Below are 25,411 nucleotides of genomic sequence, written 5' to 3'. Positions count from 1 at the left end.
AAATTTTGGCTAGGTGTACCTCTATTGAACGCCGAACAGTTTGTTTCAGCATCTGCTGCTTTGTTTGAGTAAACGGCAATTACAGCCCCAAGGGACGAAAGGCCATTCAGAGCAGAAAAAAGCAGGAGAAACTTTATGAACTGGAAGAGCAGCGGTATTCCTATAAAAACACTCGGAATCTAATCCTAGGAAGTGGGACCCGATTGTAAGCAAAAATGCACAGCAACGCGCACTACTGAAACTGAAATTCCGATTATTGAACATGCTTCTGGGAAACGGTAGCGGTTCCATTAGTGAAAAATAGCAGTACCGGGCCCAAGCTCCCCAAGTTCCGAAAGTTTGCAGCACAACGGGTATGGCGGGGACCGAGGGAGCCCGGACGGCGTGAACACGTTTCGTGGGTCTTCTCCATTTTGCAGCCTTAACAACACAGATGCTCCAGTCTGTCGAACTCTACTGTATATCTTGTGTTCATATGCCTCCAGTAAATCGAGCTCGTGCCACGGAACTTCAGTCATCGTCTGCACCTGTGTGCGTCCAGCTCAACTTGCGAGCATTTCGCACGAGCGTATATTCGACGGTTNGTCATCGTCTGCACCTGTGTGCGTCCAGCTCAACTTGCGAGCATTTCGCACGAGCGTATATTCGACGGTTAATGAGCAGGAAAAAAGGGAACGCTTCTTGGCTTTTCATGGAAGTACTTCCATTTGCCCCAAGGGCGAATACGCCAGAGGCCAAGGGTTCAGATACTGGCGGGTAAAAGTTTCCTGTTCCTGGCGGGCTGTTCACCAGCATGCCACTAGAAAAGACGGAGCACGCAAGGGAACTGCTGCACATGTGATGGGAAAACAAGTCTTCCTTTTCAGTGCATACTCTGCCAAGAGCTCCGGTAGTTCCCCTGTAGAGTAGCGCGGCCTCAGGCAGGGTCACCTCTGCATGCGGTATTGTGACTGCTGCTGCGATACAAGCCTTGATGGATCTTCTTTGGTAACGGACGTTTAGCGATTTCCACACACGGGCACTTGCTGTATTTACTCAGTTTAGTCTATTCCCAGCTCAGGGGCACTCTATTGCATTGGGCTCATCTAGAGAACCCGCTTTTAGTGTACTCGGGACTGACGCGGGTGTTGCGGACGCGTACATTCTGGCTCTGGAGGCCAACGTGACGAAACAATGTGCTCGTATAGGGCAAAGGTTNTTGCGGACGCGTACATTCTGGCTCTGGAGGCCAACGTGACGAAACAATGTGCTCGTATAGGGCAAAGGTTTTGTATTAAAAAGTTTTATAGCTTGTCCGTTCAGCGAAAACTTGTAATTCGCTAGCGGTTGCGAGGGAACGATATTCCGTCGCCGCTTGGTCCGCCAACAGGTATCGGCCACAAGAGCGGTTGGTCCCCCTTGAACGAAGATTTTACTTTTGTTTAGGAGTAAATATGCAATCATCCTTACGAGAGCTTGCTTGAGATTCTCAGAGAGGCCGACATCGTAAGGATTCGGACGCCCCGTGCGGCGCTTCTCGCAGAACTCGATGGTTGTACAATTCGTGGTGATGAGCACGCAGTGGAAGATGCAGAACGGTGCGACAATGCTAAGGAACATATTAAGTTTGGTTTCTTCCCCAAGCTACTGTAATAGAACGTACGCAAGCATGAAGAAGCTCAGAGCAGTCCCAAGGAACGTGAAAAAGACTTGTTCGAAGGAAATGTTAGAGTCGTCAATGGAAGCGCTGACTGGTGTTCCATAGAGTAGCTGGATGTATGGTAGTTTGTAAAAATAAGGCATACCGGTGGAGGCCATGGTGGAACACACAAATGTCAACGTTGCGCCACTGTAGAGCAGAGTCAAGAAGAAAAACTTGTAGTTGAAGAAACCGACATCGTTAGCAACCTAGAAACCGCATGAAGTTTCCGATGATTCGTTCTGTAACCCGAGAAAATCCACTCACCCAAGGACAGTAATGGTCCATCTTGAGGACACAACGGCCACTGTTGCTGCTGTGATGGCACCGATCGGGTTTATACTTGGAGCATTTGTGGCAGTATCTAGCTCCGCCTAGAAGGCGACATGGCCATCTGCCAATCTTAGCAAAAGAACGGAGTTATCGTACCGTCACGTTTCCTTTCGCTGATGAGAACAGGGTTTGGCTGCCTCTCCCATTCGTGAGTATCTGAAATCAAGTTTCATGAATATTTTCTCTCTAGCAGTACACGTAGGAAAAGTGTATCTACCTGGAATGCGTCCCGGCTCGGTTGAGTACGTTTTGTAGAACGACCATAAAACCATAGCCATTCCAGCGTGGGCTGCAAAAGTCAACGGTGTCCAAGGGATTCCTATTTGCAGTTTCGGCCGGTCGTCTTACCAACAAAAAAATGAAGTGCGCCGATTGCAATGGCTCCACGGTCACGGTACTCGGGAGGCACCTCAAATTGGAACATGGGCAGGCAGTGGTACTGCAAACAGGCTCATTGTTGTTCGGCTCGTTTTGTTGGAAGAGGGGAAGAGCTTACCAGCAAGTAAACTGTGTACAGAATAGCCATGACACTGCATATCACCTGAAATTTTATGTTGATTCGCAGTTTGGCGGTAATATGAGACATTAGAAGTAACCTACAATCATGGGAAGAAAGCGGGCAAGCCGCTTTCCGTGGTCCCGTCTCTCCATCATGGTCACACTGTTTTAGGAATTCCCTAAAAAGAACAGACCTCAGTGCAAGATCTCTTGCACTAACGGAAAGAAAATATGGTTTGGGGCACAACTGAAGCAGCTCTTTGCTCGATGATTCAGGTGTATGTACGAACACCCGGAATGCTCAGAAGCAGTTCCTGCAACCGTGCGAGGGCGGAAACCCTTGGAAATAATGAGAAATCTAGATTAATGATAAGAATGTACTTCAACTAAAGATTATTCAATTAGTGAATATCTGATAGTAGTCAGTGTTCGGAGGGGTAAACAAGAGAAAGCCGCCCAAAAAGCACGCTTTTCCTACGCACCGCTTCTTCTGGAAATATTGTCCAGTTTTCTACCCGATTTAGCACATTTCCCCTTCAGAGTTTCCAAAAATATAAGTGTTAAGGAGATACTTCAATGTAGACGCCGTTCGAAGTTTCATGCATGCAAGAAAAAACCTTCAACCTCGTGCAGGCTGGCAGAAGGATGTAACACTCCAATAGAAGAGTCTGCAAGTAGAGTGGGCACCTTGCGTGTCTCTTGGAGAGATTTAAATACTAGATAGATTCTGCATTCAGCTCTGCAAAGTTCCGTTGCTTCCCCAACCTACGTCCCCGGACGAGCACTTCGGCATGCCTGGTGCTGGGGGGGAGGACACCTTATCAGTCACCAATTAATAGGTTGAGTCAGAAGGGAGGCATACTGTCGAAGCATATTGGAAGTGGCGCGTTCCAATGACTAACGACGCAGATGGCCGTTGTTCGAAGCGGCGACGCATGCTACGCCGGTGCGCTGGGATGAAAGCATCTGTCTTTTCAATATTGATACGAGTCCTACAGCATTCGTTATATTTGCCGTCAACTTATTTGTAACAAACTTAGGCAGCCATTAGTGTTTTGGGTGGTAGCAGGTTGAAGAGCCCACGAGATTTCGCCACAGTGGCTAGCCTACCTGGAGCACGAGCCATCCGTTACTCTGGCCGTCAAGTGGAGGTATTCCGAACCACACGTCAAGGCTATTCTGGACAATTTGTGAGAAAACGGCACACAGCATAACTGCAAAGAAAGCCATTGAGAATACTGCATCACGTCCAAGAGGCTACTGTTCCGTGAGTGTGCAGGGGCACCAGGATAGTGCGCTCAACGATAAAAATAAAGCCAGCTATCCCGGATTCCCTTCAGTTACGCTCAATGCTCTTCTTCAGTTTTTAAGAGATGCCAGGAAGTCCCAACAAGGGGAATTCTGCGTAATACGCATCTTAATACTACAGGTTGATCTCTGCGCGCCTTCGATTGGCTGGCCGGTGCGAGCGTCCGCCTTGAGTCGGAGCGTTGGTGGGAATGGGACAAATGCATCCCAGACGGTAATATATGGGGTATTGCATCAAGAAATTTAAAAGGTAATTTCACTCAAGCCTGTATAGGGGGCTTTGGTTAGGAATTCTGCTCTCACCTCGTCTACGCACCTCGATCGTGCCCATGGCGAGTTCATCGATGCTACACTTCTCGCCCTTTTGTTGGACATAAGTGTATTCCAAGGGCGTCAAAGCAAGTCCCTTGACATCATCAACTGATTGACGGTCCCCTAATGGCCAGATGGCTCCAGGCTCCGAGCCGGTATTTCGGGCCTCAGGACATGCACGGCCTGTGCCGGAAACACACGGTAGTCTTGGAAACAAATCCCCGCATTTCTCACGAAGAAAGAATAGCGTTGCGGGGAATCCCTCAAGTGGAATGAGAAGAATTTCAATTCACCCCACATTTCTGGTGCACGGAAGCTCGGAAGGCGCTGCGACTGGGAAGCAGCGTACCGCGTCATGGGAAAATCTGAACCTCTCTCCGTGTTTCCGCAAGTATGTCGAACACAGAGTGTGTTCGCTTCTGCACCACGTTGAGATCTCTTCAAAGATTCAACGTGTTTTTGTCATGGGTTTTGAAAGGCGCTGCGCAAGGAGCCCTGTTCGCAGGCACGCGTTAAGTTACTTGAATCTCCTAGTAGCAGCTGCGGTAATTTTATCTTGTGCATGGAAGGTCGTGACTGGGCTTGACGCTAACGGGGGTCAAGCGGGAGATGCCCCAGGAGATCAACCACGTGGGAATGCCATGTTGCTTTTTGCTGAGCCTCTTCATAGTGATGGCATAAGCTTCGTTACAGCACGACTGAAGGCTGCACTGTCTGCGGGTACCCCTTCATCGGATATGGCAACAATCGCTGCTGAGGCGGCCTCATTAGTCTCGTGGAGTGAATGTTCTCGTTTTTGCAACGGGGGCAGCCAGACGGCTGACAGCGAGCGAGCACGCAAGTTGGCTGTTGAGGGGTTGCGTCTTGTTTTTCCTAGCAGCGACGAATTGTCCGATTCCTTTCTCCACGAGGTAGAAAATATGGTAGCCCAATATACAATGGATGGNCCTTTTGAAGTGCCAACGGATTTGAAGACAGCAAATTTGCAGATTGCACAGGATCCGACGTTGGTGGCTTCCTTCGGAGTTCTTCCACAGATAGAATTTACTGAGTCGTGCAAGGAACGTCTGATGCTGGATCGTATCGATCAAGAAATCTGGACTGCAAGGCGCACCGAGCACTTGAATTATCGAAGGGCGCAAGAGCTTGGGGGGGAAGTTCCAGGCTGGGAAGCCACTGTTTTTGCTTCAGAGCAGCTCGGCCTATACAGTTGCGTCACTCTGTGTCGATTACACAACAGCTGTAGTGCACTAATATATACTAAGGATATTGTCTCCGCACAGGGGGAAGAACGCGAGAGCTCGCTCGGAGACCCTAAACGGGACGCCCTGAATGTGCTAGAGAGTACGATGGCGAGCGCGAATTCTGCAATGAACAGTCTTGACGATAATTTCGCCAAGCTTTCTGCACTGGATGAGGACTCTGTGGGAGTGAACTCGCCGAGCGGTAGTCCGGTATGCACATTGTACACAGGCGTGAAGGTGTCACGCGTTGCAGAGTGTGGGGTTGAGCCGACAAGAAAGCCGGGGGAGGACACCCTGACTCTGCTGGTAATAAATCTAGATATAGATTTTGGAGATGTTGCCCGTGTAATGCGTGCTTCAATGGCGCAACAGCTGGCGAGGATGAAGGATGTGCTGGGTAGTGCAAATATCCTGCTCAACAGGTCAAGCACGAAGAACTCGAAGGCTGCCAACGTTCAGCAGAGGGCGGAGTGGCAAACGACACTTGTACAAAAAGCCGGCCACCACGCGCAGTTGGCTAGTCATTTCCTTCCTGAGGCTATTAGAGTGATGGAAGAAGCTGCTGTTGATGCTGACCAAGCCTTACGTGCCTCGCAATTTGATGGAGAGTCCGCGGTACAGGCTGCTCAACTTCGTGTTGGCAAGGACGACGGTTCACCGCAGCTTACAGACGGAGGAAGAAAGAATTTCTATTCAGCAACTCCTTCAAGCGCGTCTTGCTTAGTTTTTTCAGGCGTAGAGTTGCTCAACCGCGGATGCGTGCAGTTACCCGCCCTGCAGACGCATTCGTCAATGCTGACATCAACCTCGTCTGTGGATGCAGCCGAAGCGCAGCACACTTCAGGGGTGGCTAGCTCGACGGCGTGGCAGAAGTGCCAGGGTCTCTTAAGAGATGTTTCTCAGCACTTGGACAAGTACCGCACTGCGGTTTCTCAGATTAAGGCGTCGGGGAAAGACACCGAGAGTGCGGCAAGAGAAGCGAAGCGATTGTTGCAGCTCATACTCGGCTTGAGCGCGGAGGAGACAACGAAGCTTTCCTTACATGGCATTTCTGACACTTTACAGGCAGAGACAGGCCTTATAGACAGGGACACTGCGAAGTTGCTCGACGAGAAGGATGCCCTCGAGCTTCGACGAGAGGTTGTAGAGCGTCTGGGTGAAGAAACCGGCACTGTTCTTGCTGTATTTGACACGGCCAAGCAAGTTTGTGAGATAAGAGCCGTGAGCTTCCTGATACGCTTTCCGACGTTGTAAATGTTTTGTGCATCCACAATGACTTGCCTGAGTGCACTGTGCTGGCGTCTCGGCAGAACGACGCACATTTGCGCTTGAAGAAACCATCCCCTCTTAACGTGCTCTCCTAACACTTTCAAGGAAGTCAACGGTTGTGCGTCGTGATACAGAGACTTTCACTGTTGCGTATGTTTTGCTGTGAGCACGCAGGTTTTTGAGCCACGTCATCTGGATAATGGCGACACATTAGGTGCCCAGTTTCCTTCTGCATGTGCTTCATTCAGTCCCTTCTCATTGATGTTCCTACTTTCTGAAAGTAGTAATGCTGGTAGCTCTTCTCTGGAAACAGGGGCATCCAACAGCGATCTAGGCACGTGTGAGGACATATCGTGTACATACTCTCCATGGACTTCGTGGTCACCGTGCGACGACAGTCATATGCTCGAGGCTGACAAGACTGATGAAAGTAGGAACGGCACTAAGTTTGAATCAGATGGTGCTGCCCAATATAGGCCAGCAATGTGGCAAGTTCGCGTCAGGGAGACGCTGTCGCGCCCCAAGGTGGCGCTGCAATGTGATGCTGTTCTTGAAGCTCGGCTCTGCAAAGACAGAGTAAACGTAGGGACTGAAGCTTCAGGGTTGCTAGGGGGCTTCACTGCTGCCATTTCCAAATCGATTTCAGGCTTTTGCATTTACAGCCCCTACTCGGAGTGGAGTGAGTGCTCGCCGAAGTGCCTCTCCGGCGACACCACGGGGATTACTGCTCACCAGACCCGTACACGCACCGTGCATCAGTACCCAGTGCCAGGTCTGGCACCCAGATGTGATACAGCTTCACTTGAAATGCAAAAAGCCTGTGGGACTGTTCCCAACTGTTCGAGCGGGATTACAGAGGAGCACAGAGTTGATTCAGCATATGACCGCGTAGAAAAAGGGTTTGACAGACCGGGTTACGCAGCTTCTTCTGCCATTCATCTGCATTCCCTCGCAAGCGTGGCTGGCACAGAAGCGCCTGTTAGTGGGCGGATGCTCCTGAGTTCACTAGCTACGGGGAACTACCCAGGAAGAAGTGCGCCGAACGGCGATCCCCAAAACATCATGGCGGAACCGCGGAGAGTACCAGTTGGGAAGTCGGAAACAGTGCCGATTGAGGACGTCTCAGAGCGTTTCATGCTCAAATCTGATTCTGCTGATAATGTTACGTCAGGCGAACCAACGATACAGTACTTGGAAAAGCCTGCTGGGGCGGCCCGTACAGAAGACGAAACAGTGGCCACCGTGGAGGGCTCGACTCTCGCTGAGGACGAGGGCAACGCAAGGCCGGATAGTGATATGCCACACTTAGTTGCAGATGGCACCGAGGATGACGATACTCTCGACACTGCAGTTGAAGGGTTGACTGTTGTGGCACCTTCTACCAAGGTTGACGAGACACAGAACTTTACAGTCGAGGGGAACACTGCTGCAGAATCTCTTACCGACGACGGGAGTACACAGGATCCTTCTGTCGTGGCTCAACCGCAGGGAGGCCAGGCGAAAATCCCATACGATTCGCCTTTCATAGAAGATACGGTTCCTAGAAGGCCTGTAAGGGAGGAGACTGGCCTNTGATACTTCACCTGGAATCAATAACGACGGCGAGCAGGCCTCACAGGTAGCTCCTGTTGACGCCAAACCTACTGGAGAAGGGAGCACGGCATCTACTCAAACCCTGGAGGCCGATTCAGCAGCAACAGAATCCTTTTTCCTTGGGCTATCCTGCTTTAACTTTGTTGTCTGTTGTCTATTTGGTGCTCTTGCCTCCACAGTGCTAGTCCTAATAACAGTTGTGTGCAGTAGAAGGGTTCGATCTTGGCTAGGGTATGATTGGTCTGGAGGGACAGAAGAAGAGCGCATGACGCTCCTAAAGAAGAAGGCTGAAGAAAGCGCTCTACCAGTTGCTGCGCCGCTAGGTAATCCCGATGGCATCAATGTGTTGAGACCTGACGGGACGCCCTTGATAGTATCCCCTTGTCTGAATCCTTCGGGAAGACAGTATGTGACCACATATGGATCTCAAATATTTGTTACAATGGAGGGCGAGTTCGTTAATACCTGGGGAAGGCCAGTTCAAGCCAATGAGCTCCCAAAAGAATTGCTCGCAAAGGTAAGTGCAAATATATAGAGCACCAGGCCACAGACGAGGCAGCTTCGAAGCGAGTTTCGCGTGACAAATGAGACAGCCGAAGGGTTCCTATTGGGTTCTTGCTTCCGTTGCTGCAGGCGGACGCGGCTCAGCCGAAGAAAGCTGCTCAGTCGGGACCACTTCCAGGAACTATTGNGGTCCACCTACGAAGGTGCTAGGCGTGCCGCAACAAGTGGCGAGTGCACAAGGAAAACAAATGCCTTTTGGCGCTCCCCCCAAAAATATGGGTCCCGTACCTAAGCAGGTCCCGGAAGTTCGTCGGACCTCCGCTGTGCCCCAAGTAAATGTGAAAAAACCAGGAATGCCTTCGTCAAAGGCTCCAGGCAGTGGTTAGGTGAAGGTTGTCTTGTGTTTTAACACCAGAGGACGAAACTCACCGATTTGGGCGCATACAGCGTAGTAGGGCCTTCAGTAAAAGGCTTCCATCGTACCATCTATCTTTTGATGAACAGAGGTCGATGGTTATGTTTGCAATGGACCAACAAACTTCTTACTTCGACTGACATGCTGAAGTCTTAGATATTTTTGCCCTCCTTATTTGCTGTCCCCAAGTCACCAGCATCCGATCTAACAAGCTCGACTAATAAGAGGCTTTGCCCAGCTTATTCGTACTTACCGTGCGGACATGTCACGTTTTAACACAGCTGCCTGCCCTTTCCGGCCCACAGGCCGGCTATCCTCTGCTGGCATGAAGTTTGTCTAATTCATCTGGTACACACTGCTTGAGGCGTCCAGCGGAAAACGGACGCCTGGGTGAATCGGCATTATGACGTAATGCGTCCCGGTTCGCCTCATCCCAAATGTCCGCGCAACTGCCTACCACTTGGATAAGCTAAGTGGCCTAGTTTCTCGACTGCCTTTAATTTAGCTTAAGCGCAGTCAAGCGCAGATACCACAAACTGAGGCGAACTTGGGTTTTCACGATTTACCATTGGGAGGCTTGACGCCTTGCTCACACGCTTCGCAGCAACAAGGCGATGCAAGACACATGACTGTTTTCCGTACGAGTAAGGCTTTGTTCGGGTGGGTGGGTGTCTTTGAAGCAGTGAAGCATCCAGTGCGATTTCTTGTTTTGGGTTCACTTCAGACTATGCTAGCTGCTTACTTCTCCTGGNAGAACTCTGTAGTTGATTGCACGCGTGCGTCGGTAAGACCCTAGATATGTTATTGGTGGTGACCGCGTGTTGCTCCTTTCGAGCGTCTAAGAATGCGGAATGATACGTAGCCATCACGAAAGTGTTCCGAAGGACCGGGGGGCAGCCAAACTATGCAGGAATGCGGAATAAAGGAAGCAGCATGGGGTCACAGGGGAAAGCGGTGCTCTAAACGCCTATGGGACTTGACTTTCGAGCTTTCGAGCTAACAGCTTCTAGAGAGTGCCACACAATTCAGTGGCCTCAATTAGGTAGGGAACAGTATCTAAGAAGAAACGACGGTTCATTCAAATCCACCTAGGAACTGCTGGAACGCAGTTGAATTGATGCGAGGCACGGCTACGAACTAAGATTGTTGGTTCACATCGTCAGCAACGCTTCAGTGGAGGCGCCGAATCAAGCTACTTTGAATTCGTGCATGCTCATCGCCTGTTTGTCGATAATATAACGAAATATGCGGCAGAAATTGATAAAATACTGACAACTGGCGATGAATACATGAATTCGTGGTATCAGTAGAACCGGGCGGCTTACAGTACACTCGAGCCCAGTAGTTTGTTGTACTTAAGTGTTGGGGCGGATAGTACTTAACTCTGAAAAGATGGCCACTTAAGACTACATCATCCGTTGAAGCATGCTTTCTGTCCTGCTGGACTAAACTAGAGTTGAAGCTGTAGAGCCCACCACCAGAGGTAACTCTCCTAAGCTTAACGTGCCGGCCAGGAGAAAAGCAAAACTAGATTGTGGCTTGCGGATAAAGCCTGAACATTCAAACGTGAAATGTGTGTAAGTATTTACTGGCCTAGGCCAGAGAGGACTTTCGATTGCTCTAGGATGTTAGTTTGGCTACTGCTTAGGTGTAGAAGAAAGCTTGTGAGAATGCAGCAATCGGGCATCACTAATGAGTTCTCAAGTGACCCTGAGATGTGGCAACAAGACAAATGACCGACAACTTAATCCTGCTACAGATACCTGAAAATTGATACAAATTCACAAATGCGGCTTTCCATCTTCACTTGCTTCCCTACCAGCTTCCGTTCCCTTCAAGGTTCTGGTTCAGCTGGTACGACGCTTAAGAGGCAAGTTGGGGATCTTCTGTTCTTCTAGTTCATTTTTGAAGTCAAACGCATGTAAAATTAAACATGAGGCCCATGTTTTTTCCTTAAAACTTGTTTGTTTCTACGTGCCGACCACTTTTCTGGATCGGCAAAGAACCTCTGGAGGGGTCGCTGGGCTCATGGGTCTGACCCCGTACAGAAGTAACTTTCTACCTAGAAACGTAACGTTGTGAAAATTGCTTTTTTAGAGAGGAAATTGAAACTTATCAGCGGGAGTTGCAGTGGTATGGGGCAGTTTTGGTTCTGCAGAACAGCACAGGAGGGTACGTTCCTTATCCGCCAACGAATGTCCTGAAGTCTGCTTTACGTCTGTATCTCATTACCGTTGGTGTCAATTAAAGTGCTCTCGGAGTTAGTTTTGGGGAGCATACGTTTTGTGGATCCGCCCAACTCGTGGCGCCTGGACAATGGAAAGATCTGACCCTGAATCGGCTGACGGCTCCAAGCCCTCGCCACATACTAAAATGAGCAGTGACAGTGGTACCCGGAGAGGCAGTGCGAGCAGTGCTGCAATTTTTGGAGGTGGGAGTCGCGATGACACTTCTGCAACCCGAATGGGTCTCTATGGCGCCCTATCAAGCTGTGCAGCAGCCGTATTTCTTCAACCTCTGGATATCATTAAAACACGACAGGTAGGGTAGTTGCTCTCTAGGACCCATCCGAAGCTTTTGCTGGGGTGTCCCAAGACTCGTTCCTTCAAGTGTCTTCCTGACCAGTGCTCCAGCTGCTGCACCCTTGCACTGCAGAACTGACTGCTACACCTCCGTTCCCGCCATTGGTTTAGCAGATGCGACTCTTAAATTGCCCCTGACTTGAGCCTTTCCTTGTGTGGATCCAGCAACAGCAGTGCCTATCAGGCTTGCGGCCTTCAATCAGAGCTGCTGCATCTTCGATCTACAAGGAGTATGGAGCCTTGGGCTTTTGGCGAGGTTCATTTGCCACTATCCTTCGGGTTGCCCCAGGGACCGGTGCGTATTCAAGAAATATGGCCCATGATTAGGATTCTTGGCCGCAGTTTAGCCGCTCCAACAGTTCGACTTTCAGTGCAAAGTTTTGGCCCGGTAATTGATAATTCCCGCAAATGAATATGCCGCACTGCATTCCTGACTTGTAGAATCGATAGCCTCCGCGCAGATGATTTGTGTTGGCACCGTTATGGCTCAGGCGTTTACTTTGCAGCTTTAGGGCCAATGATGGGTACATGGAGAGCTGTAGCTCCTCACCTGAAGTCTCTACCGCTGGAAAGGCTAACAGACACGCCCCTAGAGGTACATTTTCGTGGCTATAGAGGCCATTTTTGCCGTGACTGTATTGTATACCATGACGGACATTACATCTTCATGATTGACGGGTCTTCGCTGACGCTACACTGCAGACTTCTCATTGTGCATTTTTTCAGCTGGACCCGAACGTTGTCCCAGCATGGTATCTGGGGGTTATTTCTGGCCTAGCCAGGGGGGCGGCCGTAGCCATTTTCAATCCAATTTCCATTGTAAAAACTAGAATGGAATCTTCCTTGGTGAGTTTGTGTTCTTTGAGCCCGGTAGGGGTGCCTAATACGAGGCACTGTCCTGTATTGGCGGAATTCAAAGCCGTGTATTGAGGCTGAAACTGCAATGCATGGGATTGCATGCTGGCATATGTGAGGCCTTCCTTTGTGCGTTTTAATTGTCTTAGGGATCCGGAGGCATGTCACGGGCCTTTATGCAACTGCTCCGCAACGAACGCCCTGTTGACTGGTTTCGAGGAACTCTGGCTACAATTTGCCGCGATTTTCCCTTCTCAGGGCTATTTTTTGTGGTTTACGTGAACTTGAAAAGCCATTTGGGTGTGGAGGCAGACTCCCGAGAGCGCGTCAATTTCTATGCACTGCAGAACTTCGGTTGCGGAGCCGTTGCAGCAGCCACTGCCTCGGCTATTACACACCCGTTTGATGTACTGAGGACACGGTTACAACTGGATGGGGTAGCTGCGTCAGCATCGATGACTGCGTCGACAGTAGTTAACTCTAGTGCTCAGGCCAGTGAGCGGCAAGGAACGGCGCAGAGAGGGCTTATTCGCCGTGTCGTACAGTTGGCGAGGGAAGAAGGACCCGGCGTCTTGTGGCGTGGCCTTGGAATGCGCCTACTGAAACGCAGCCTAATGGCTGCACTGACTTGGACTTCCTTCGAAGAGATAAAGTCAGCAGTTTCAGGCCGTCCTTAAGTAACGCTTGCTTCTAAGAGAAAGACTGAGAGCACGGATCGCATCTAGCTTGGTTAATCCTCAACTTCCATGCACAGTTTATCGATATACTGTTGGCTTGGAGACACCTCCTTCCGGCTCCGGGCATTGGGAGAGCCACATGAACACGGCAACACGCACACTCAGGTGCACGGAAAAGATCGCTTGCGCATTGAGTGGAAATATGCTTGCTCACCGGTTCCTTCCCGGACCCCATTCTTGCTAGAGCAGAGCCGTGGGTTTATTTCTTCGGTGGAGTAGGTCTAAACACAGATGTGTATTTATCTATACGTGTCTCCTCGAGCTTTGCGCTTACGACATTATTGTCAACTGCATCTAAATTTGTTAGCTCCACAGGCGCGTCAGTGATACCGAATTCTTCGCGTCCGTGGAAGAAGCTCATATGCTTCAGTGTATGAATGGGCAGCGGATGACATATTGTTTTTTCCAATTTCCTCCGCCGTAGCTGAAAAAACGCGTCTCTCGAAAATGAGGTGGACCTCCTTCTGTAGTAGCCTTGGCCTGCTGCTCCCGCCAAGGCAGGGCTTCATCGTGAGGTCGCCCTACAAGTAACGTAGGGGGGGGAACAAGGACTAGAGCAGCTGTTCAGCTTAACAGTGACACTGTTTGCCGGAGTGTCCAGGATCCGCTGCGGTTGCTGCTGCTGCAGGTGCAGGGCGAAGAACCGCTTTTGGTCGAAAGCTTGGTCCTGTGTCGAAAGTCCTGGTATATGACGAGCTCCCAGCGCAGCTGCCTATTCAGTGCATCGCTTACCTCTCCTGGTTTGCTGCCGTCAGAATTATGAACTGCTCAGCGAGCAGTAATTTTTTTACTATGTTTTTCTTGCCTTGGTCGCCCAACTGGAGTTTCACAACCTTTGTACGCCGGATGCTAGTAGCTCACATTGGAACAGCAAGGAGTGCAGGATGGCTTCTCAAAATCGACGTTCGAATTTCCGGCAGAACACCCTGCTGCTGCTACTACCGGTGCACCTGAAGTCGCTGTATTTGCAGCATACATCTTTAGGTAGTTAGTGCCGGAGAAGCTAAAACCGATGGCGACAGATTTTGTCTTCATTTTCAGGAGACGAAATGGTCTCAGGGCTTAAGAAAGACGCGATCGCAATATTGTGATTTGCTCGATGGTGTTTGATCTCAGTGGCGATCTAATAAAAAAGCGAAACGGATGCTCCCGATAGTAGTCAAATTGGCAGTTTTTTGCATCTTGACACCTACCGCTGCATAAGCTATGCTTCATGAAACTTCATGCGTCAAGTTAGGCGTGCGTGTAACTATCCTTCCAACTTGGAAGATGCACAGTCAGAAAGGAGGCGCTCTGATTCTTCTAAGTTCATGCAACTGAATATACTCATTCAATGCTGCCGGCGTCATTGTATCATTCGATTCTGATCAGGCCCAAATTGATGCGCCTTTGTAGCATACTTTCTCATTCCATCCGGCCGCAGGTGCTACGCGACCGACAAATTCTGTGCGCTACCGCATCGTTTTGCACAGGGAGAGCAAATCGGAGGCCCAAGCCTTTTGGCGGCAAATTGCCGTCGCAAATACAGTTTAGAGTCCAAAGCACCAGCCAGTATCTTCGAAGCTTGTGAAGTCCAAAGCAACAAAGCCGTGCTGTGTGCGAATACCTGGTTGTATAATACTACGCACAACGAAACACGAGCGCAGGTTAGCGCTACAATAGCCGAAATAGCACAAATGTGAACAGACTTCCCAATGTAGGGCGGTCTTCGTCGGATGCATAGGTGACGGACATAGTGTCGTTCTTCAAGGAACAGAAGGCGAGACACAAGATGGAATACCACTTTCACAACTGCGCTTCTGTAGTTTTGATAACAGGCAGACAACGCTGTATCAGAGATAGAGGACCACAAAGTGGTAACAGGAATTCGAATAGCCCCTTATTCTGTTGCCACTCAGCAAATGCATAAGGGGTCCAAATGGTATAGAATCGATATGCACAAAAAGGCAGGCTCAACACATTGATTCCCAAGACTGTAGCTCTATTTCTCAGATTGTGAAGGCAGGCCTGGGGCGAGTATGCCAGATTTAGTTTGAGTACGAGAGAAGTGCCTTTTTCCGACGCCGGTTCAAAAGCAAGCCGAATATGCCGCGAGGACCGTCTGGAGCTACGCAATGCGCGGAGTGGAGGCGCATACATGATGCGGGACCTTTGAACGTAGTTTTGTTCCTTTTCTACTAGTCCCAGGTTCTCCCCTGGTTGTGGAAGAGGTAGCGTTTCGTCTCCTGCGGTGGCTGGTCGAGCCTTGCTGCCGCTGGGGCTGTTGCCGCTGCGAAGAATGATTCAGGACTGGCTTCTCTGAAGGCTGCACACAGGCGACGATATTGGCAGATGCAGCAGCATCAGCTGATAATCGATCTTCTGCATTTATCTCTCTCAGTTCTCTTCTCAGGACAACGAGCTCAAGTACTATCTAAGCGGAATACCTAATTGGAAGCCACAATGATTTTGTGAGCTATACACATCCCCTTAGGATCCCTGACGTCCCTTGTGAAGTGGTTTCAGTGGTTTCATTATTTTAAATGCACAGTACCTTTTTAGGTTGGATGGAGCACACTTCCACTTCTTCCGTTGTCCGAGTCCCGATTTCTTTTACCATTTTTTGAACTCCGCTCGATGCTTCGTTGTCCAACGAAGTGTCTGTTGTATGGTTAAGCGTAGCCACCTTCGGTCCCTGGCATTTCGGAGCTTCCTCGGTTGTGGTGAGGTTCATGATCTTAAGAAGGTCCTCTAGAAGCTTGCGCACTGCGAGAGGGTCACATGTTTCTTCTTCAGACTGGATGACCTGGGAAAGCGCAGAATGCACGAACCCCTTTAACACAGGTTGTGTCAGACCGTATGCGGCACTTTCTGGGTGCTGAGGTAGGGTGGCGGTGTTAATAGGCTCCTTAGCCTCTAACAAAATGGCCGATTGTTCCCGTTGTGGTAGCTGAGCGGACAGTCTAGGGGAGGTACAACCGGGAATGCCCTGAGGGGAAGCTAATGAGATCCTCACATCATTTCGCTGCTGAGGTGGTTGCTGTGCTTGTTGTTGCTGTTGGTGTTGCGGGATTTGCGCCCACTGGGGAGGCGGCACTGGAGAAAGCGGCTCGATTGGGGCATCTTGTGATGGTTGCTGCAGTAGCTCAGGCTCGAGGTGTTGGATCTTAGCTGCATCGGCGGGGTCCTGGTTTAATAAGGCCCTGTCTCGAAGTGGCTGGAGCTGTTGCAGCTGTTGGAATTGTCCCTGCCCTGGGTCTGACCACGTAAGTGGATAGTGCTGCTCGCCGTGCAGCAGTGTCGCATGGGGTAGTGCCCACCGCTGGACAGGTGGTAGCTCTGCTTGAGGTGGGCGGTAGTGTTGGCTCTGTTGCAGATTCTGGGGCAGGCGCCGCTGAAGCTCTTGTTGCAAGTGATGCTGCAGCTCTTGCTGCACCTGTTTCGAGAGCAGCACCTGCGTCTCTTCGTTCATTTGCCCAGCGTGTGGGAGAAAAGACCTTGCACTAGCAATATTCTCCTTCTGCTGCTCGCCCTCCTTGTATTGCAGCTGTAGTGTCTGGATGTGCTGCTGCAGTTGTTGCAAGCTTATTGGGGGAGAGGCGGATGACGGACGAGACCCGCTAAATTCATGTAGTTGGTTGGAAGACAACCGGTTTGCCTGTTCTTGCTGGGCCTGTTGTATCTGCCTGTGCAGAATTGACTGCTGCAAATCATCATGTTGATGAATCTGCCCCCGCTGCGCATGCTGTTGGGGAAGCACCCTGGGCGGTTCGTTGGGCTTCGAAATTTGTTGAGGATGAGCCATACAGAGTTGACTAAGAAGCTGCAGGTCCGCCCAGTTACATGATGCCCTCAGGTGCGATTGCAGCTGCTGTTGCGGTTGCTCCTGGTGGTGCTGCATATCATGGAGCTGTTGCTGCTGGGTCCAAAATGATGAATTGGAGCTAATCGGTATGGCAGGCGGTTGATGCTGCACAGGCACCGCACTTGCAGCTGCTGCAGCAACTATAGCAGCCCCTAAATGCTGCTGCAGCTCTGCCGTGAGGCGTTCTCCCGCCAGCGCCGGCATGCTGGCGGCAGCACTATCTTTACAATTCTTGCGTCCGCCTAGATATCCGTTGCCATTGCTAGGAATGGAATAGGAGGACGGTACCTGAAATCCTTGTTTTCGCGATGCTAGCTGGCACTCAATTTGTGACACCTGACCAACTGGGATGCTGTCCGAGCTGCCTACAGTTGATGGCATGCAGAGCATAGATGCCTGCGAGCTAATAGATGCCCGCAAGCCGTCCAGAACAGGCGTCGGCTGCGGCGTATGACTCCAGCTGCTTGAGGCTCCAAATTGCTGGTGGCCACTTGTTAAGTGCAGCACTCCTGCGGGGTGAGCAAAGTGGGGTGGGATGCGGTTGCCACAACTGCTGCTCAGAGCTGGAGAGGGCGGAGGGGTAGGGGGAGGAGGCGGAGTGGCAACAAAGTGTGCGTGCGAGTAGTTCAACTGGAGAGACGAAGGCAAAGATGGATCACCCTGGTAGAGCAATGACAGATCCACCGCTGCTGTTGGCACCGTATCCGACGTGCCAATTATTTGCAGAACGGTTTCCTGGCCAACACCACATGCATTCAAGCATAATAAAAACGAGCACATCGGCAGGGTAACGATTAGCTAAGTTTGACAGGTTCGTAGAGGCCAAAAACGCAAGCATAAGGCTCAAAAGGGAACAGGGGACTTCGGCACCTTTAGTCCCAAATGGTGAATCTTATTGTGCAGATATCCGCCTTCCGCAGAAGAGAGAATCTCAACTCCGTGCTTCTTAGCTGCGACGCATAAAGGAGGAAAATTAGGATTTTGTCAGGGTCCAACGCAATGCAGAACTCTTGTACCTACTAAGCCAAACCTTCCATTCTGCGCTTTGAAGTAAAGTGGCGAACACGCAGATCTCGGCAACCTGTACCTACCAACTTCCAGCATAGGCACACGCCCCTCGGCATCCGGCGTGAATATATGCACAAGGGCAGACTCAGGCACGACGAGTTTAAAGCATCCCTACAAATCCCAAACAACGTGCATATTTCTGCACTGGAGCAGTGTATGAGGCCGGATGAAGGCAGGTTGGCGCTATTCCAAGAGGCGTAGTTCAGTAGGACAGCAAACTGGTTAAGAAAGTTTGATAAATTCACCTTGGGCTTGCATATTTTTTTTCCATTGTCAATTCGCCTCTCCTCCTCTTTATGCATCGCTCTGTCAAGTGCTACGCGAGACACTTCTAGTAAAGCGCGCTCCACTCCATCACCAACTCCAACGGCAGTCGCTGTTCGCTCCAACAAACAAGGAAAAAGTTCTCCCCGCTTTGAAACGCTGACTTTTAGCCCTGGTCCATTTCGAGATTGGAATTCCTCAATGCCTGAGATATTCACCACAGATGTCAGATATTAAAGTGAAGGACGAACACTGCGCGAAAAGTACGCAAGCTCGGCAAGCTGGCCAGCGGTATATCTTTGCACAGACTAGAAAATGATGAATGGCAACAGTAATAATGAACGTTGACCCACCAACGCCCTTCCGCCCAACCAAGAATCCTGCAACATCTTCGCCTACGAGGAACTTGCAGAATTTAAGGGGTACTGTAGAATTCGCTGCATTCATATTTGACTTAATTGATGTCTTCCGAAAGGTATCTGATTGGAACTGAGTTTCCTTGTGGGCAATTCCTGCTGATTCTGTTCGGCGAGACACCCTGGAATCAGAAGAAGCCGGCAGGGGCGCATCTATGGACGAATAACCGGGTCGTTGCTGTAAAGCTTGTTGCTGCTGATTTCCAGGGGGGAAATTAAAGGGACGAATGAATCCCAAGTCAAACGTCCCCGTCATGGCGCCTAAACTGTTCGCTGCTTTGATTGCCTGTTTCGCTGCTGATGACTGAGGAGTGTACGGAGGCGCATTAGCTGACAAACAGGAGCCAGAGGATGCAGGCTTTTTTTCTGTTGAAGACTGAGAAGCCTCATTTTGCTTGACGCGCGGCTGATTGCCCTTTGGCGTAATGCGGCTGCTCTTATCGACTTGCAGATCCTCCTCTTCCTTGGGATTCTGCGGTGTTTGGGCGCATACAGATTCTTGGGGCAGCATTCCTCCCGAGTGGCTATCAACTGAAGCATGTGCTCCCTCCGGAGAGAATGGTGACAGCGGTGCTTCTGTCGCTGAAGAGTCTGTTGTATGTTGGAGAACAGAGCAATGCAGTGCGCCATGCAACACTGGCGCCTTTTTCAGCTCATTTGGGACGTCGCAAGTTGATAGGCATCTCTTTATGTCTGCACCACAGGGACGGAACTCAGGGAAAGTTCAATGGGACCTCTGAGATGTATCAACAGGCACAGCAATGCGGAAGATACGCCGCAAAGGGCAGCTGTGAATTCGCACTGCACCTGGCGATTAGGACACGAAAAACATGAATATGCGCTTGCCTTGGGATGCTTGAGAAGAGGCATCCATTATATTTGCCGTTGATCACCGTATCGCCCTGCCTGTCTTCTTGCTACCAGCAATAATGCGGGTCCAGTTAACAGCTTCGTCGTGATGTGTCGAGTTTGGCGGGGCTAGTCACTTGTTTCCAAGTTATCTTCCGCAACATACACAGAGTCTCAAGGGCGTGCGAAAGATGGAGATTGAGTCGCTGTGCCGCCCGCCGATGATGCCACTCATGGACTCATCTCAAGGACTTGGCGCCAGTGTAACGCTCGGATTGTCAGGAAGTGTAAATGTCAGGGGATGCTTGACGCTTTGCTCCCTAAGTATTTTGGCGCTTCGTTTGGCAAACGGCGCCGAAGCGTTGAGAGTAAAATGCACGATGCGACCCAAAAGCAAGTTAACGAACAGTTCGCGAAGTGGCCCAGAGCCTGCAAGTCGCTCCTGCCACCCCCACAGAACGCCGGGAGGCCTTCACTAGCTGGTCACACAGCTGAGAAAGTGCAGTGATACTCGAAAATGGCGTTTGTCCTTTGCTTGAGGCACAGGGGATACCTGAAAACACAGCTCACTCCCCACGCCGGATGCAGCACGCTACCCGACTACCCCTACAGAAATCCGGCAGACGACCAGAACGGCCGACCAGCAGAAAATAGCACAAACGAGATTACCAGAATGCAGTTAACTTGCGATCCGGATGCTTCTGCAGGGAACGTTTGCAGTTTGCTCGGAGTCGTAACAGGTCACCTGGGCGACGCTATGGTCTTCAACGGTTCAAGCACGCTCGGGGTGCGGACCTCGGTCCTGTCTAGGGGCAACTGATGTCTATTTGCTTGCCAATAAATTGCAAATATTTCATCAATGTTCCAGAAGTTAGAACGTGAACTGCACAACCAGCTCCAGCGACCGCTGGCAGTGATAGGCTGGGACCGCCAGCGGAGGCCTGAGCCGAGCTGGCATCGTCACGGCGTCACGCCGAATGAAACTGCGCATGCACTTACCTAGCAGTTAACGATTGAACTGGTTAAAAAGCACAAGACTGTAATCCTCAAATATACCTAAAAACGACAACACCCTGCGAGACATTAGAAGTCACAATGGACGAACGGCCAAACAAATTGTGTGGTCAACGAAGACTATGCCGATGTCAGCTAACCATGGCAACGTGAACTTGAGAAGGAGACCTGGGAAGCTTACTATTTACACGCACCAACAGTTAGAACAAGCAGTATCTAAAGCGTAAGAACAACACAGCTGTATGTAGCTGCAGTACCGATGGTGTTTCAGTGGAACGCCGAAGCGGTGGGTATTCCCGTCCCCAGATTCAACGAAGCTCTGCGTTTAGAATAGCTCCTGCTAAAGCACTGCATGCACCTCCCAGAATGAACTATCTCCCCAAAGGGAGAACACGCGATATATGCCCGACATAATCAGCTAGACAAACAACTTCGCTGCGCTACGATAAATAGGTCNAGTCAGTAGTAAACTGCTGGAGCTAGGTAAAGCCCGAACCGACAAATCGCAGGACGCCCCGCTTCCCTCCAAGTGGCAGTGAGCCACATGAATTCCCTTAGCAACTAGAAAGCGACGACTAGCTCAGCAGCTTGCTGCCAGTCAAATGCACACTATAGGACGCGCCGCAATGCTGTGCAGCTGGCTGACACAGTAGCAACCCAGTAGCAAGAATGCAATATACCGGGGCAGCCAGGACTGCAAAGCGGCCCGCTGTACTTCCAACTCCAGCCACCCACGGATAGGAAGCTGTTGTCCAACCCAATATAAACTGTAGCAAGCGGATCAAACTAGCCTAGCTGCGACACGGCGACAAGCAGAACAAGTTGCAACGCCGACGCCGGCAATGCCCTTCAGCACTAGACAGAACGAAGTTCCGCCTTTCACCATTATATTGGTTTTCCGACCCCCTCTAGAGAAACGGCGCATAGGCTGCACTGGCTGGCCCCGCTCCTCGACAAGAAGCCGTTTCAGTCAACCCACGAACGTTAACCCAGACAGCACTAGGGAGCTCGTCTGCGTCGAGCAAGCGTTCATGGGTATCGCAAATGAAGCAGGTCCATTTACTGTCGCCACCGTGTTTGTCTCTATATGCAAAGTGTAAAGGGGTTGGGCTAGAAATTCCTAATTAGTTGCTTCATTGATACGGGGCAAGCCTCCTATCTAGTGGCAACAAGCCACAGAGCCTTGCCTCAGCTCAGCAGTATACGAGCACAAGTAATAAACGGACTTCAACTAACCACTCTCAAAAATACACCGATCTACAAACATGTGACAAAAATGCACAATAATTAAACGCTGCCCTTCTGGTTGCGGATTCTGCGTGCCACAAATGTAAATCAGTTGACAAGTTCACGAGCCAAGGCGTGTCGTTGATGCCAAAGGCTCGAGTCTTTGACTCAGTCTTTATATCCCTCTTCCCAAGAACATGCGAGATTCCTAAACAGCTCGTAAGTTCAAAACAGAGGGAAACCNACCACCAAAACGAGAAGAACCGACGAAACACACACAACTCCACGTCAGCAACTACCCACACATTCAATCAGCGATGAGCAGCAAAATATGGACCCCGTAGCCATCTTATATGGCTAAACGCGAAAAGGATAATCAGAAGTTTAGCCATGCGAACCACAGGCTGCGCGGGTGCACACCTCTGCAAAAATGAGTGCAAATCCAAGTAAGATGTTGCCTCACCACACGACAAACATAAGGCTAGACCTTGTGAGTGGCACCCCCCATAGGTGGTGCAGCCTATATCTGCTCGAGTTTATCGCTTGCTGGTCGCAAATTGTCAGCATCGGCACATGTTTTGAGCCCGCCCCAAAAAGTAAGGCAGGCCCTACATCATTTCAAAAGCAGGGTCCCACAGGATGCCAGATTAGAAGAGCCAAATCCACAACGTCTCATAAAAAGTGGTATTCTCTGAATTCAAAATGGGCGATGCGGCCTTTGGCTGACACGTGCGCACAGGAGTCCTCGTCCTCACATCCACCGTGAAAACGTTCTCATACGACAAATCTGTACGATTTGTACGCTCAGAGATTAAAAAGTCCACGTAACGATGCGCTGGTGCTTAACAGCCTAACTGGAAAGAGCCCTCCCAGAGCGAAACGCAGTTGAGGGAGATGCCCCCCCACAGCCCCAGCATACCTACCTCTACGGCCAGTATGCTCCCTCTTCTCTTTATCGTATGTAGCTCTAGCATCTTCCTACTGGCTTTACAACTATATACACTTCAGGTATGGATTGATTTAGAAAAAAACTGAACAATTCCAAGCATTCTTCTCATGTTTTGGAATGCTCTGTGTTGTCCCTGTAGTTTTCCGCGTCGTCCATGTGTTCGCGAGTGCCACTGCGCAAAGTGTAACTCTCTAACTTGCGAAATCCGCAGATACACCATAATACTACACCCCAGAAGCTTGATTGCCAATGCTGCACACCATTTACATCATTTTCGTGAGCTCACCAAGGCGTGGTGTAACAATTATGTCGGGGTCTCTGCACCGAGTGTAGCAGCATAACACTTGTTCTCTGGCCTTTATCGAGGACAGAGGCGAGCTGCAATGTAGGAAAAGACTTAAAGCAAGAGTTTCCCAAAGCAGCTGACTTCCTTCCCCAATCCTTAGGCGTCCAGGGTGTTGTGCTCAGGGCCTGGGTGTTGCGGGGAGGAAGCAGCCAGAAATGCAGTCGGAGCGCACCTCGCTGCGGCTAGTAATACAAGCCGGCCCCACGCGTGCACACATTGAACCCTCAGCGAAGCTCTCTTTGCTGCTTGCTTTACCTCTGAGTGTACTTGCAGAACGTTTGCAAGCGTTTACACGCGACCTACAAAAGCCAAGTGAAGGCTCATGCCCTAACATTCTACAAGCAATGTATCATCGCCCCTCTGAAGTGGGTAATGGCACTTCAAGAGATAATGAGGGCCATGTATGTGCTTAAAAACTCCCTGCGGTGNGTGCATGCAACAGGGGGGGCAGGCTATGCAGGCATGTGAGGTTGCCGCATTAAAGACCTGAGGGAGGTCAGTTGCTTCTGTGGACTTCTTACTTGGAGCATTTTTACCCTATTACAGCGCGCTATCCCCAGCCAATATCGAGAACAATCGGCACACGGCAACCCCCGCGCCAACAGCAACCCCACCAAGGGCCCAAACTTGCCTTCGGTACGCGCGCTACAGCAGCATGCAGAATACTGCACAGATTACTGTGGACAGCATGTACTGTATGGGAGCTTTAAGAGGTGAGGTGCAATGTAGGCTTGTCCCCAGATAAACCAGGCAAAAGGCACATTTCAGCCGTCACTCGGAGCAATTAGACAAAATCCGGTGCCAGACAAAGAAAATTACGAGAGGCTGTGCTGGCGCGACATCTTAAAGCCCCTCAGAAAGAACACGGTGAAGCGAAAGTTCCCGATGCCCCTGGTGGATTAGCTATTTGGCCGGTCGCAAACTCAGCAAGCTTCTCGCCGATTGATCCTGCTGTCAGGCCTTTGCAGACTGGCATATATCCCCAAGACGAAAGCAAGATTGTCCGTTCCACATCGGCGCTTGCACAGTAAGAAACATGTTTGTGCCTTTCGGGCTCTTGAGTGCTCCTACCCAATTGAAGCGAAAGCTTAACGACGATGTACTTGGGCCAAACAATGTGGGCTGGATGCTTCGGAACATTGGAAACGCACCCGCATCTAGCTGGAGCCTCCAAGAGCAGCTGCTACACCTGCAGCGTGTTGCAAGGTGCAGTTGTTCCTAAAAGCACAGGAGTATCCGCCTTCCATGTACGCAGTTGGCCCCTGAGGGTTGTGCGTCTATGCGGGTGTATTCGTCCCAGATCGGAAGAAAGTAGAGGCCAATCATCATTGGCTGTTACGCCTGTAAGCCCTAAAAGGCCGTTCAAAAACTCATCGATACCGTATCTTCCTACCGTAACTTCATCTCTCGATTCGCCCGCATCTCTGCTGCTTCAACATGCGTATTTGAGGAAACCGAAGGAGCCGCCACTAGCCCCATCAGGCACCTGGCACGGTCTCCCGTACTCGCGCACTCTGATTTCGGCAACCCCTCCTACCTAAGAAACCATTATAATAACACAACGGTAAGATTGGTGCATCCTAAGCATGCTGGAAACGAACAAGCACCAAATAATTGCTTGTTACCCACGCTTCACGGACAAGCAGCAAGTCTTTCCCCTGTAATGAGGGGAAGATCCATGAGTCCCGATGGCGAGCAAAGAAGTACCAACACTACAGATATATCAGGCACTTCGCTGCTGTATATGGCCACAAGTTCCAGGTGGCCTATCATAGCGTAGCAACTGCGCGGCACAGCAACCCCACAAAAGTGCGTGCCCAAACTTGCCTTCAGTGCGTGCGCTACAACCACATGCAGTTAGCGTTCACGTGCTTGGATATAATTAGTCACAAGCCACGCAAATGTTGATACATCTAACTCTCAGGAGCATTATTCACGCAAATGTCGTCACAGCTGCCGAGCATTGGCAAACGCTGTTGAAGTGTCAAAACCGGCCTACAGAGCCTAATGCGGCTTCCTCAAAGGAGAGGGGAATGTTCTTTTACTAGAGAAGAGTCCTCCCACAGAAATGCAGGTTTAGCGGAGGCTCACGAAGCTAACTCATTT

The 25,411-nt window shown here is 50.4% G+C and overlaps 3 protein-coding genes across 3 annotated transcripts; 1 reads left to right on the top strand and 2 right to left on the bottom strand.

Moving 5' to 3' along the window:
* Window positions 1-4,401: 4,401 nt before the first annotated feature.
* EMH_0004150 (uncharacterized protein) lies at window positions 4,402-8,217 on the top strand (the record flags this gene model as incomplete). The annotated part of the gene is given in 4 exon segments (XM_013496656.1): window positions 4,402-5,075; window positions 5,079-6,594; window positions 6,817-8,213; window position 8,217. Coding segments are annotated over 4 exon segments (3,588 nt in total), but the record flags the coding sequence as incomplete, so codon positions are not given.
* A 7,629-nt stretch (window positions 8,218-15,846) lies between these two features.
* Window positions 15,847-17,952, bottom strand: EMH_0004120 (uncharacterized protein; the record flags this gene model as incomplete). The annotated part of the gene is made up of 1 exon (XM_013496655.1): window positions 15,847-17,952. One exon carries the CDS (start codon window positions 17,950-17,952, stop codon window positions 15,847-15,849), a length of 2,106 nt encoding a protein of 701 aa, XP_013352109.1.
* A 63-nt stretch (window positions 17,953-18,015) lies between these two features.
* EMH_0004110 (uncharacterized protein) lies at window positions 18,016-19,431 on the bottom strand (the record flags this gene model as incomplete). The annotated part of the gene is made up of 4 exons (XM_013496654.1): window positions 18,016-18,122; window positions 18,264-18,351; window positions 18,486-18,709; window positions 18,858-19,431. 4 exons carry the CDS (start codon window positions 19,429-19,431, stop codon window positions 18,016-18,018), a joined length of 993 nt encoding a protein of 330 aa, XP_013352108.1.
* Between the last annotated feature and the right edge of the window lie 5,980 nt (window positions 19,432-25,411).

Source organism: Eimeria mitis, genomic scaffold (assembly GCF_000499745.2).
Source record: "Eimeria mitis Houghton genomic scaffold, Emh_scaff222, whole genome shotgun sequence".
NCBI classification, from domain to species: Eukaryota; Apicomplexa; class Conoidasida; order Eucoccidiorida; family Eimeriidae; genus Eimeria; species Eimeria mitis.
Note: the sequence above shows the minus strand (reverse complement) of the source record. Positions and strands in the feature narration are given on the sequence as shown.